This window comes from Mangifera indica, chromosome 12 (genome assembly GCF_011075055.1).
Source record: "Mangifera indica cultivar Alphonso chromosome 12, CATAS_Mindica_2.1, whole genome shotgun sequence".
Taxonomy (NCBI): Eukaryota; Viridiplantae; Streptophyta; class Magnoliopsida; order Sapindales; family Anacardiaceae; genus Mangifera; species Mangifera indica.
The window spans coordinates 14,079,669-14,093,703 of NC_058148.1; the positions used below are offsets into that span (position 1 = coordinate 14,079,669).

A 14,035-nucleotide genomic window follows, 5' to 3' on the forward strand; every position below is an offset into this window, starting at 1 on the left:
AGCTTCAGTAAAATCAATAATATGCTAATTACTTTCCATCAAGTTTCAACTTTCAAGTTTGGGACCACAAATGGAGTTTCAGTAAACATGGTTTTGATTTTCTTGTTTGTAGTATATTGTGAGACGAGGGAGAGATTTGTTTCATTGTATATGGTATCTAATGTCTCTTGAAAAAATCTGAGGCTGAAATTAGTTTCCCAATTATGAATAGTTGTGCTTTATTGCTTTTGTGCTATTTATGGGGTTCGCTGTTAGATTGATTTTGTTCTCGAGTGGTGTGGTTATCTTGTCGAATCGTCAATGCAAATAATTAGACCTTGTCTGTTGTTTGTTCAATTATGCCTATGAGCCAGTGATCTCTCTCTCTGTTGAAGAGGAAGAAACATATATAAAGACTGCACATTTTTTATTCACTCTCTCTCTCTCTTTCTTTCTTTGGCAACAGAAAGAAAGTTTAACTTAATATTACATAGGGTTTTATCTGACACACTACCATGCATATATATTTAAGTTCAGAAATATAGAAACCCAACATATTTTTCAAGCTGTTGGATATGATGCTTCCTTTGCAAGTCCACAGAGGCCTCTTCTGTCACCAACATCTCTCTGAATCCTCATGAACCCGCCTTCGCCCCAATCAGTGCCCCAAGAATTCTTCATCAGCCAGTACTTGGCGCCACCACTGGTGGCGCCATACCCGATGGCAGTAACGGCATGGTTTAAACGTGTGCCACAGTTACCAGTAAATACTCCACCTGAGTAAAACTTAAAATCCTGGCTACTCCCCTCAATTGAAACAGACACTGGCTGGTTTGCCACAGCTTGCAGCAAGGCCTGCTCGTTGTTAGCTGGCACATCTGTGTACCCAGTAATCTTGGCAGCTCGATTTGCCATCTTCGTCGTCTTGCAATAACCATCCTTTGCCTCGAAAGGATAATCAGCCTCAGTTGTTAGGCCACCATTGGCTATAATAAACTCAAAGGCATAATCCATGAGACCCCCTTTACAGCCTTGATCTTTAGTATCGCAGTCGACGAGCTCCTGCTCAGATAAAGATATTAACTGACCAGTCGTTATTTGAGTTATTCCTTCCACAGCCGCCACAGCAGAAAACGCCCAACAGCAACCTATGTATTGAAAATTAGAAATACTAAGTGAATGTAAAATAAAAACAAAAACACAATCACTCTGCCCACACTAAACTTCATATTACTTACCACATCTACCTTGGTCCTTAACAGGGTTCACAGCACCCTTTTCTCTCCAGTCTAAACTAGTTGGCATAGTTGTTAAATTTACATATGTAAAGGGCGTGTCTTTTGATGAGGCTTCTGCTTTGGAGGTTTTCCTCTTGTAACCGGTATACAAGCTACGAAATTCTTGGTTTGTAAGGTCTGCAAACTTGTTTATAGCTAGCTTGTATCCGCGGTCCACACCATTGTTAAAATTTTCAATGTATTCTAAGTTGTTCTTGAATATATTATAGCGTCGCTCCTTTTCTTGTGCATCTTTATAGAAGCGTCCGTGTTGAGACATCCATTCCTCATGCCTTTGTTGGATAAATTCCTCATTGAGAGGGTGGCACAGAGCATGAATGGCCCAACTGGAAAAAATAAGGAGTGAAGCCAGGCAGGTAAGTTGGAACTTGTTTGAGAGAGTACTCATTTTACGGGGAAAAAAAATTATACAGGAGAATCTTTTTCGGTTGGCACAACTAATTTCAGAATGGTAATGGATTTTATAGCCAAGGATTCTTGTCACCCATCCACTCTCCTCTTGATAATGCTAGGAAAGTCTTAGCCCTAGTATGTGGCTTGCGAGTGTTCCAACTTTGGAATTTTTAGTTCTTTTAAAAAAGCTAATCTTGATTGCTAGTGAGTGTCAATATCATACTCTGTGGTTTGGGCAAACTCCACCTTTGTTACTTAAACTATGGTGCTTTGATAAGAATTTGCTACATGATTAAACCTCATAACATAATTGGAAAGAATCTTACTTGGATTATTTGGAGAAATTAAACCATGATGGCAACTTCAACAAAAGACAGAACTTGTTAAGTTGATTGATGGGAAGTTGAACAATTATTTCTTCCGCTTCAGGACTATTCTACTGATAAACACAAGTCGCAAATTATTATCCATCTCTAAAGCCCTTCAATTCTTAGAAGTTGGCAATAATGATTCTTTAATTCAGAAACTTGGAAAGATTGAAACCAGATTCCTTCTGCCAATTTCTTGATAACAGATATCTGTTTATAAAAATAATGAAATTCTTAATGTTCATAGATGGTGAACTTGTAAATAAAAACTGAAAGATCTCATGTTGTCGTATGCAGAAGTTGAGATGAAGACAAGTGCTTCACTGGTTTATTATCAGAAACTTTTTATGTGGTTCCCCAGCAGCGACGACTCTATCAGTTCAGTGTGAAAATAAGAAGTTTATACACATACTATATATTAGACTAAGTAAAAGTAAGAACTTGTGGGACAATTCAACTTCACACTGCTGTCTTTGAGCTGTGACTGTGTGTTTGGTTATGGCAGAAAGCTTAAAATTAATAATCTACTTCTATATAGCTTTATTAAATTTGCAGTTTCAGAAGAAACCAAAGACCATTTCTACACCCCTGGAAGATAATCCAGTTCGTACATTTTATGGAAATCCATCCTCTGTAATGGACAGTACCACTAGTGACCATGAAAGCAAAAAATCTTATCTCTCATTAGTTAGTGCGTGCCAATAAATGATTTTCATTTGACCATCATCAGTGGACCAAGACAGTGATTTGAAAACCATTTCAGCAAAGAATCCTTTGCTCAGCGAAGCTGGATTTACACGGCACATCCATTTCAGGAGCATACTCTTTCTTCTTCTGTTTTTTTCCCCCTCTTTTATGACAAATAATAACTTAAGGAAAAAAAAAAAAAAGCAAACATTTATTCATATTTAAATCTCAAAGTAGACACCTTGCGTACACACCACCTAGGACAATCAATGTGATATCAAAGGAAGAAAACACACGCAAAAAAAGAACAGTGTAAACTTTCTTGCCAGCTGAATTCAGCTCATGATATTGTCCGGCTAATGTCTATGATATGATATTTGGTAACAAATGACATGTTTTGGTTATTTCCACTACAATTATATTGTCATCAGTTGGAATGAGTTTGAGTTAAACCTTGTGAATTATATTTAAACTCAAGTCTGTTTTAGACTTAGCTTAATTGGGATGAATCCACCCCTACCATCCTATCTGCAATCACCATGTCTGTACGTCAAACAGTTCTTAGGCACAGTACCGAAGATAACTCGTGTTTGATTACCATTGACGTGATTCAACAAAGCACTACAGAAATCTCTCTGGTTCAGCTTCACCAACCAGGCGACTACCGAATTAATGACTATGGAAAGCCTTGATGTGATTTAAGTCTATAGATTATGACCATTTCCAGAAGAAACCAGGGCATTTCTCCATCGCTCATGTCTTTTCGTAGCATTTTATCTCTAATGTTTGTGATGGAAGGCAGAAAACCTATCACATCTAATGTTGATGTCTCCTAAATTCAACCATATTCTTTGCGCACACCCACCACGTTTAAGTCGTTACTGAATATCATGATCCCTGGAGTGGAGAAACCAATATCACTGATGGAAGATTCCTGTGCTCAGCAAATTTGGATCCATCTCTTCGAGGTTTCCTTATAATTTTTAAATTTATATTTTTAATAAAAAAATAAAATATTTATTTATAATGAGTAAAATGAGAAATTAGTATTTCTTCATCCTACACAGGTCCTTTTTTATAAATAAGGGAAATTATATTAAATACCCATTTTACCTTTTTATTAAACAAAAATGTCTATTTCTAAGAAAAAATACTTATTTTCTCTATTCTTAAGCAAAAATGCCCTAATTTTTTTAAATACCAAAATTATCCTTCATCACATCTATATAAATCTTCTCACTCTCACTCTCACTCTCATTATATATACTTCTTATATCACTTAAACACTCACTCTCACTCTCATTTTTACTTAATATCAATTACTATGAGTTCGTTCGAAAGGAAGAAATTCGTATTTTTTAATTCGAATTGAAAAAAATCAATTCATAAAAACTACATTGAAAATAACATGTTAAAAATAAATAAATATATTAAAATACTCTAGAATATCAATAATAAAAAAATCACTTAAAAATCTAAAAAAACAGATCTGAATTTCAAAAACTACACATTCAAATAGCTTATGAATGAGAAAACTGAAAAATCGATCTAAAATTTCGTAATTATATCGTAAAATATGTCTAGAAAAGCACATCTTAATTACAAATATCAAATTGAAAACTACATATCAAAAAAGTCTAGCCTAGTCACAAAAAAGCTTAAAATCATAAAAATCGAAAATCCTGAATTTGATAAAACAAAAAAACTACATAATACACACTGAAACAGTTTTATTTTGGCCTCCAAATTTGGAACAACCAGCAAATTTTTCGTTATAGAGCTCAAAACGAGCTTCGCGTTGATAAATTACAGGCCTTATAACTCCTCATGGATCAAAAGTTATGGTTGTTCAAAGTCTGTCTTATATATACCCTATAGTTTTAAAAAAGTTAATTTTCACCCAACCCACGGTTTTCACGGACTACCCAACGGTTCAGTGTAAAATTTTTCATGGACCCTGTGGATCTCCCCCGTTCCCCCTCACCTTAAAGTTTTGAAAACGTTAAATTTTCCCCCTACCCTACGGGCGCCCATGGGAGGTTACCGCAACACCGACAGATCTAACCCATTTTCCAACCAAAAATTGTCATTTCAACCTCTAATTTCAACACAAATCAAATCTATACATCCAATAACACAAAACCCTTCAAGAAATTCAAGTAAAACAACCAAAAATCAAAACATTTATGTATTGTTTAAAATCGAAACCCTAAACATTCAAATCTTAAAATCTCTCTCAAATCTCAATAATCCTAACAATAAATTAATTTAAACAAGAAGTGTGATGATGTACTATCCTTATTTGTCATTTTCAGTTGTCAGAAAACACGAAAAGTCGACGAAAACCAGTTACGTTTGTGGGAAATTTGAATTTTCTTTGATTTTAAACAGTAAATCCATGGGAATGTGGGATTTATTTATAAGGGCAGTTTGGTCATTTCCTAAATTGAGGGCATTTTTTGCTTAAACCTTAGAGTTTTGGGTAATTTCGCTTAACATCCTCTAGTTTTGGACATTTATTATAATTTTCCTATAGATAAATTTATTTTGTCATTTGTTATCACATTATTTTTTTATTAGGAAATACAAGTAAGTTTAAATTTAATTTTATTATAGTAATAAATTAAATTTGAGTTTTGTTTATTCATATCGAATTTGAACTTAAGTTTAATTTTATCAAAATTTACAAAGTTCAAATATGACTTTTTTTAAGTGTACACTTACTTCCAATGTTTAATAAAACTTCAAAATTTGTTTGTTAATGATATTAGACATGCATCTCAATGCTCATAGGATGTCAACTGCGCCTTAAAGTGGTACTCAACAGGGAACTTCATCTCATTGATTGGGTTGGTGAGAAAATAAAATATAGTAAGGAGATTAAGATGTGGAGATTGAGATGAAGCACCTGCCGACAATAAATTAAGGAGATTAAGTCTGCAGTAGAAGGTGTCGATTCCGTGTAATTTTTCTTCTTCTCCAGTTGTTTGAGAGTCATTATCACTGGAGCTTTAGAGGAAGAACCAAGCCCAGATCTTAATTTTTGTTTGTGTCAGTTCTTGTTTTCTTCTAAAGAATTATTGGTGGAATTTCTAGATTTCAATTGCAAGTTTTCTCTAAAATGGGACATAGATTATAAAACTTCTAACACTCTGAGAGAAGAAAATTCTATCTGACAGTTAACTACCAAGCCAATTTGAAACCCCAACCCATTGATTATAAAACCTGACCTACAAATGCAACTCTATAAGTCCTCAAAATAAAGTCATTAACCCATTTCACGGGTCAAACATTTTTTAACTCAAATTTAATTTGATTTAAAAATAAATCAACTTTTTAAGTTAAATTTAATTTAAATTCGAATTAAACAAATTTGAACTACACTGGCTTTCAAGCCAAAATTAGTTTAGTTAGAATCCAACGCTAATTTTTTTGCACACAAACTCCCACTTATTCTATGGTATACCATAATTCCCTTATAGTTTAGAGTAGTGCCCTTTAACCAATAAAAATTCTAAAATTGCTACTATTCACCTAATGGTTTTAAAATTGGGCAACAATTACTAACCTTTTCTCCGTGATGCATCTTTTTGAGTAGTTCAAGGAGTTTGATTTAGAATGACAATAGTTACCGTATATTTAATAATTTCCAATAAAGTTTGGGAGGTTAGTGATTTTGACCCCTTTTTTAATATAAATAAGAAATTACCGAATATTATTATTTGTGCAAGCGTAATATCGTCTTCCAAGTGATTGGAGGGGTGGATTATGCACTTCTTGATTCGAATTTAATTTGAATAAAAAATAATTTGATTTAAGTTTATTAAACCAAAATTTAGTTCGGTTTGAGTTTGACTCAAATAAAAAATGATTCAATTCAATTCGATTTGAGTTTGAGTCAATTTCGTAGTTCGAATTTTGTAATTCCAATTAATTGTTCTAATTAATTGTTCAAATTTATAGTTTGAATTCGTATCTCTACTCATAGTTTATTGAGAAAACAACGTTATTTTATCTAAAGAATATTTAAATTTTCTGATTAACTGTCAATTCAAACTACTGAATTCGAACTGATTTGAGTTATAAATTTGAATTACTGATTCTAACTAAATTCAAATTGAACACCTCTTGATTCAAGTTTAGTTCGATTTTAAAAATGAGTCAAATCTTTCTGTTTGAGTTTAATTTAAATTTAAATCTAATGAATTTGAGTTAAAAAAAATAAAATCAAATTAGTTTTGAAAATCAAATCAGCTCAAATGATATCTAGACCTCATTTGGTTACCGTGTGGTTACATAATTTAATAATTTTTAATTATGAATAAAGAAATGATCAATCTCATCTCCTGATCTAGCTATCCCTCAGGGATTCTCAAATTCCGACGGTACTCCACCACACAGAGAGATTACATCACAGCGTCATGATGATCAATGGATAGTTGATCAACATTTTACATTCTTTAATGGCCAAACGACTATTTTCCACCAAAGATATGTTGTACTGACAAGTTTTCATCCTTTAACTATAGAAACATCAAATACCTATTCATAATCGATTAAATTTAATGAAACTCTAACCTCTGAAAATTTAATCTCATTTTCTCCCCTAAAAGTTTAAAAACAAACATTTTTTTCTAAGCTAAGTTTGAAAAAATCGCATTTCCCTCCTAGGGTTTAGTTTCCGAACCCTTTCACTTTCTCCGGTGCCATAGTCGGCCGTCTCTCTCTTCCGACGGTTTCTCTTCCACTGATGGCCCCCTTAACTCCACCCCAACCTATTCCAGCGCAGAGAGACATCGTCTGGAAAGAGAAATTGTCTGGGAAGACGATCGTCTTCCCAGAGGATGATGAGTCATCTCGTCTTCTTCTGGGAAGACAATCGTCTTCTCAGACGATGAAGACTGGGAAGACGAAGAACTTCGTCTTCCCCGATGAAGTTCTTCGTCTTCCACGGCTTCTCCGACACCGATCGGGAGTCCAAATGGGAGGAAAGAGATTACCAAAAGGAGAGGATGCTTCGGGAGGGAGAGGTAGTCGGCAATGGAGCCGAAGATGTTATCGGAGATTTCAAAACGAAATCCTAGGGTGAAACTACGATTTTTTTAACCTTAGGCTGGGGGAAAATTTTAGTTTTTAAAGTTTAGGGGGGCAAAAGTTGATTCTATTTTAGTTTATTTTTAATATTATAGAGAAAATAATGATTTTACCCTTACTAACGTTAAGGTTTTGTTAAATTTAACTAACCATAGGTGGGTGTTTGGTGTTTCTATAGTTAAAGGATGAAAACTCGTCATTATAGCATAACTTGGGTGGGAAATAGTCGTTTGGCCTTCTTTAATTTGCATAACAACTTTGTCATCAATATACCGAGTTATGCAGTACTGAAATTGCAGCCACGTATAACTACATAACTACCCAATAAGATCCAAGCTCTCAAGAAGACGAGCTCCAGGAATCGAAAAAAGGGATCCTCTGCCTCTTGTTCGGCAGTGTTGTTCATGGTGAGTATTCCGGCGATGGGATGCTCTATCCAGGATGGAACTGTAGGCCTGATGAACAGCATTGCAAGAAGCTGGGACGCCTCAGCATTATTAATATTCCCTCGTTTGCAACTGGCCTCCGAGTGTTGATATTTCCCCGTTCACTATCTTCAGTGGGAGAGCATCGAGAGCTTGTTTTACATCAGACAGAAGCTCGGGGGGCTAGTCGCAACAGATCGATGCCTTGAACAAGAACGTTCCTTCTACTGCTGCGTCACTACGCGGTTCAACTTTCACTTCGTCATCCATTGGGATGAGATAAACCTTGCTGGCTTCGATTACATTCTTCTTCAGCACTTTCACTTGGTTTATGACTTCAGCAGTAAGGTGGCTTTGTCCATCTGTGAACACGGGATTAATGCAGCCATGAGGACCAGTTTGTTTAAGTAAAACGTATACCATAAACTAAATTAAATTACACCATATAACTCAACTTACACCATTAACATGGCAGCAAGGACAAATTTGCAGGAAATTACTTACGTCAGTATTGATTTTCTATCCCAGAAATTTTTTTTTAAATTCCGGTTCTTTTTTGTCCTCACATTTTCGCTTACCTTAGGCAGTTAATATTTGGATAGAAACAAACATGATGACCGCCTTCTCTTTTCTTTTTGTAACTCCTAATAATTTTCAATCCAGATATATCCTGTACACAAGCTTGACTGAGGGATTTCAGAACAAGGAACCAGATTTCACTCTTTCAGAATGATTAATTTCCACCCCAAAATTAATGCTCATAGAAATGTAATGCAGCTTCAGTAAAATCAATAATATGCTAATTACTTTCCATCAAGTTTCAACTTCCAAGTTTGGGACCACAAATGGAGTTTCAATTTGTTAATAAACTGTGTTTCATTAAGCTAATCACATATAATTATCAGATGATGGATTTTCAATTATATGAAAAACAAATATATTGTCCAGCTGACTGTAGAATCTTTCAAAATCAAAGTTGACTCTAGCACAAAATATCCAAGAAAAAAAATTTCGCCATTATGATTTGACTTAAATAACATGCACTAAAAGTTGAATAAACTGCAGTTTTGTATTTCTTTCTTCAGAACTTAATTTTCTTGCGCAAATAAGAGTGAAATTACATATCTGAGCATTACAAATATTACTAAAATGGCATAATAATCAAACCCCCTGTAAAAAATTAAGGCAAAATTCACTAAATTTTAAATTTTATACTTTTTTTTTTTTCGAAATATGAAGCTCTCTACAAAAGAGACACACCACACTAGCTAAATTCCAACTTTCCTGTTATTCCAGGTCTTAATTTAATTAACATTTCTTAGCAATCAAAGATGATGATTTCTTCACAAAGGCAAATTTTCTAGGGCAAAATTCATCATGAAGCACCTAATTAAAACACCCCCAATATATGTGCATGTAACCAACCTTTTATCTTTGAAGTTTAATTGAAGGGATACAAGAAAAAATTAACCAAGATTCTAAATCAAAAGTAAGCAAACAACGTAAGTTATACTGATACCATAAAAATTAATTACTGATCAAAACCTACATGAAAAGAGAAATAACTTTTCCATGTCAAGGGACAAGTCCGCGAAGTGTATCAAAATGAGCATCGATCCTCCCTCTTCTTCTCCTTTCAGCTTCACTATGACTTTTCAAAGCAGCCATAGCTTTGACCTCTGATAATTCTTTCTTTCTCGCCTTCGCAGGAGGCATAACGAGCTCTCCCTCTTCACTATCTACTATTGAAGTGGACACTACTTTCTAACCACGCCATAATTTTCATATGAAAATAATTATTTAGGGTTTATAATATAATCATGTGCTCTGTCCACATTCAACTTATTAAAATTTTAAAGATAAAAGACTTGGGAATATTTTGTATACATTTTTTATTATTGATATTATTTTAATTGATTTATTAGATGATAATAAAAAGTTTTCACAACCTTTTATTGCAAAACTAACATAATAGATGAATATATATATATATATATATATATATGTGTGTGTATTCATTTTAAATATATAAATTGATACACACTTATACGTATCATCACGTAATAGAGTGTTACTTTATTCTTAATTCAAAATTACTCAATCACATAATAACATGCATTAAATGTATATTATTTATGTACTCAAAATAGGTACGTATAATTTTATTGAAATACCAAACAGTCTAAAGAAATCCTCCAAACTAATTCCAGAAAAAAAGAAAAAAAATTTAAAATTAGCAAAATTTTTAAGTTTTAGATTGAATGGTATATTTTTGCCAAGGGCCCAAGGCAGTAAACCCCTCCACCATTTCCATGCACGTTTAATATTTCTAACCTGTAGAAAACTGGTGACGAAAACAAATACAAAATTACTAAATTAGTGCGTATTAATGCATGGAAGTCACCGAGCACAAGTAAATATCTTCCAATTAAGTTCCAACATACACACGCTAACTTCTAAGAGATTGGCACCTGGCAGGGAAGATATTAGCAATTTTGCAGGTTATTTATAATTAAATGTACTCTCTTCTCCGCCCCGGATAAACACTAAACCAGAAAAACTCCTTTTTCTGTTCTTTTTGCTAGATTTGTAACATATATTACCTCTTCTTTGTCAGCTGACATCGCTTTCCAATGCTGCAAGGTAGTCTACAAGTGGGACTTCTGAGATAATATTAAGCTCATAATTTGATCGGTTTGACAGTTGATTAATTGTAAGATGTAAATAAATATCTAGTTTCAAGTGATGACTTAATTGTGTGTTTAGTTATAGTGTTTAACTCTAATAAGTAACTAGGTAGAAATTAAGCAGCTATATATGGAAGCCAGGTATTTTCTGGTGCAAGGTTGATTTGGGAGGATGATGTTTGATTCTTTGTTGAGAATTTGCCAGTATCGTAGACTCTATATATGCAGTAATTATATATATGATTTTAAATATTAAATATACTACACTTGAACCCAGCTTTCACATTAACAGCATTAGCTGCCTGCCTGTGTGTCTTTCTCTTTCTCTGCCTCGCATCCTAATAAAAATGGCCACCACTTAATTGGCTAAAACCTTCGTTTCCACTTTCACCTGCGCAAGCATAAGCCTAAGACTTCGGATTTCGGACTTCTGAATGAGATAAGTTTACATTTTATTTTATCTGTGTTACGACAGAGTTTCAGTAAACATGGCTTTGATTTTCTTGTTTGTAGTGTATTGTGAGAGGAGGGAGAGATTTGTTTCATTGTATATGGTATCTAATGTCTCTTGAAAAAATCTGAGACTGAAATTAGTTTCCCAATTATGAATAGTTGTGCTTTATTGCTTTTGTGCTATATATGGGGTTCTCTGTTAGATTGATTTTGTTCTCGAGTGGTGTGGTTATCTTGTCAAATCGTCAATGCAAATAATTAGACTTTGTGTGTTGTTTCTTCAATTATGCCTATGAGCCAGTGATCTCTCTCTCTGTTGAAGAGGAAGAAACATATATAAAGACAGCACATTTTTTATTCACTCTCTCTCTCTGTTTCTTTCTTTGGCAATAGAAAGAAGGTTTAACTTAATATTACATAGAGTTTTATCTGACACACTACCATACATAAATATTTAAGTTCACAAATTTAGAAACCCACCATATTTTTTAGGCTGTTGGATATGATGCTTTCTCTGCAAGTCCACAGAGGCCTCTTCTGTCACCAACATCTCTCTGAATCCTCATAAACCCGCCTTCACCCCAATCAGTGCCCCAAGAATTCTTCATCAGCCAGTACTTGGCGCCACCACTGGTGGCGCCATACCCGATGGCAGTAACGGCATGGTTTAAACGTGTGCCACAGTTACCAGTAAATACTCCACTTGAGTAAAACTTAAAATCCTGGCTACTCCCCTCAATTGAAACAGACACTGGCTGGTTTGCCACAGATTGCAGCAAGGCCTGCTCGTTGTTAGCTGGCACATCTTTGTACCCAGTAATCTTGGCAGCTCGATTTGCCATCTTCGTCGTCTTGCAATAGCCATCCTTTGCCTCGTAAGGATAATCAGCCTCAGTTGTTAGGCCACCATTGGCTATAATAAACTCAAAGGCATAATCCATGAGACCCCCTTTACAGCCTTGATTTTTAGTATCGCAGTCGACGAGCTCCTGCTCAGATAAAGATATTAACTGACCAGTCGTTATTTGAGTTATTCCTTCCACAGCTGCCACAGCAGAAAATGCCCAACAGCAACCTATGTATTGAAAATTAGAAATAATGTAAAATAAAAACAAAAACACAATCACTCTGCCACACTAAACTTCATACTACTTACCACATCTACCTTGGTCCTTAACAGGGTTCACAGCACCCTTTTCTCTCCAGTCTAAACTAGTTGGCACAGTTGTTAAATTTACATATGTAAAGGGCGTGTCTTTTGATGAGGCTTCTGCTTTGGAGGTTTTCCTCTTGTAACCGGTATACAAGCTACGAAATTCTTGGTTTGTAAGGTCTGCAAACTTGTTTATAGCTAGCTTGTATCCGCCGTCCACACCATTGTTAAAATTTTCAATGTATTCTAAGTTGTTCTTAAATATATTATAGCGTCGCTTCTTTTCTTGTGCATCTTTATAGAAGCGTCCGTGTTGAGCCATCCATTCCTCATGCCTTTGTTGGATAAATTCCTCATTGAGAGGGTGGCACAGAGCATGAATGGCCCAACTGGAAAAAATGAGTGAGGCCAGGCAAGTAAGTTGGAACTTGTTTGAGAGAGTACTCATTTTACGGGGAAAAAAATTATACAGGAGAATCTTTTTCGGTTGGCACAACTAATTTCAGAATGGTAATGGATTTTATAGCCAAGGATTCTTGTCACCCATCCACTCTCCTCTTGATAATGCACATTTAATATTTTTAACCTGTAGAAAACTGGTGACGAAAGCAAATACAAAATTACTAAATTAGTGTGTATTAATGCATGGAAGTCACCGAGCACAAGTAAATATCTTCCAATTAAGTTCCAACATACACACGCTAACTTCTAAGAGATTGGCACCTGGCAGGGAAGATATTAGCAATTTTGCAGGTTATTTATAATTAAATATACTCTCTTCTTTGCCCTAGATAAATACTATACCAGAAAAAACTCCTTTTTCTTTTCTTTTTGCTAGATTTGTAACATATATTACCTCTTTTTTGTCAGCTGACATCGCTTTCCAATACTGCAAGGCAGTCTACAAGTGGGACTTCTGAGATAATATTAAGCTCATAATTTGATCGGGTTGATAGTTGATTAATTGTAAGATGTAAATAAATATCTAGTTTCAAGTGATGACTTAATTGTGTGTTTAGTTATAGTGTTTAACTCTAATAAGTAACTAGGTAGAAATTAAGCAGCTATATATGGAAGCCAGGTATTTTCTGGTGCAAGGTTGATTTGGAAGGATGATGTTTGATTCTTTGTTGAGAATTTGCCAGTATTGTAGACTCTATATATGCAGTAATTATATCTATGTTTCTGATATATTCTGGTACATAGCATATATGTCTTCCTTTTCTCAGAAACTTTTGGAGCTCATATATCAACATTTGACAAACAATCAAACCAGAAAAATATTACACTGCATTCAGTGCACTGCACTACAATCTACCAAGCTCCCAAACAGTAGGACTACAGTATCTTTTAATTTTCAGATGTTTGACTACAAACTTTGGTGGATTGGATTTGTCTGTACTAATTGGAGATATGCAATCTGAGTTTTCAGCCAATTTTGGTTATCAAATATTAAATATGCTACACTTAAATTTCATATTAACAGCATTAACTGCCT

The 14,035-nt window shown here is 34.5% G+C and overlaps 2 protein-coding genes and 1 pseudogene across 5 annotated transcripts; all 3 read right to left on the reverse strand.

Moving 5' to 3' along the window:
* Nucleotides 1-385: 385 nt before the first annotated feature.
* LOC123192928 (senescence-specific cysteine protease SAG12-like) lies at nt 386-1,826 on the reverse strand. Of its 2 annotated transcripts, none has more exons than XM_044605637.1 (2): nt 1,227-1,826; nt 386-1,127 (listed from the first exon to the last, which is right to left on the reverse strand). In XM_044605637.1, the coding sequence occupies exons 1-2, from the start codon at nt 1,663-1,665 to the stop codon at nt 541-543; spliced, it is 1,026 nt and encodes a 341-aa protein (XP_044461572.1). In that variant the 5' UTR covers nt 1,666-1,826; the 3' UTR covers nt 386-540. The 2 variants fall into 2 exon arrangements, with proteins under 2 accessions (XP_044461572.1, XP_044461571.1); XM_044605636.1 differs by having other exon boundaries at nt 1,218-1,826.
* A 6,275-nt stretch (nt 1,827-8,101) lies between these two features.
* Nucleotides 8,102-10,868, reverse strand: LOC123192100 (annotated as a pseudogene).
* Nucleotides 10,869-11,639: 771 nt separating this feature from the next.
* On the reverse strand, nt 11,640-13,097 carry LOC123192929 (senescence-specific cysteine protease SAG12-like). 3 transcript variants are annotated; one of them, XM_044605639.1, is made up of 2 exons: nt 12,550-13,097; nt 11,640-12,459 (listed from the first exon to the last, which is right to left on the reverse strand). In XM_044605639.1, the coding sequence occupies exons 1-2, from the start codon at nt 12,983-12,985 to the stop codon at nt 11,873-11,875; spliced, it is 1,023 nt and encodes a 340-aa protein (XP_044461574.1). In that variant the 5' UTR covers nt 12,986-13,097; the 3' UTR covers nt 11,640-11,872. The 3 variants fall into 3 exon arrangements, with proteins under 3 accessions (XP_044461574.1, XP_044461575.1, XP_044461573.1); XM_044605640.1 differs by having other exon boundaries at nt 11,640-12,429; nt 12,541-13,097; XM_044605638.1 differs by having other exon boundaries at nt 12,541-13,097.
* Nucleotides 13,098-14,035: the final 938 nt, after the last annotated feature.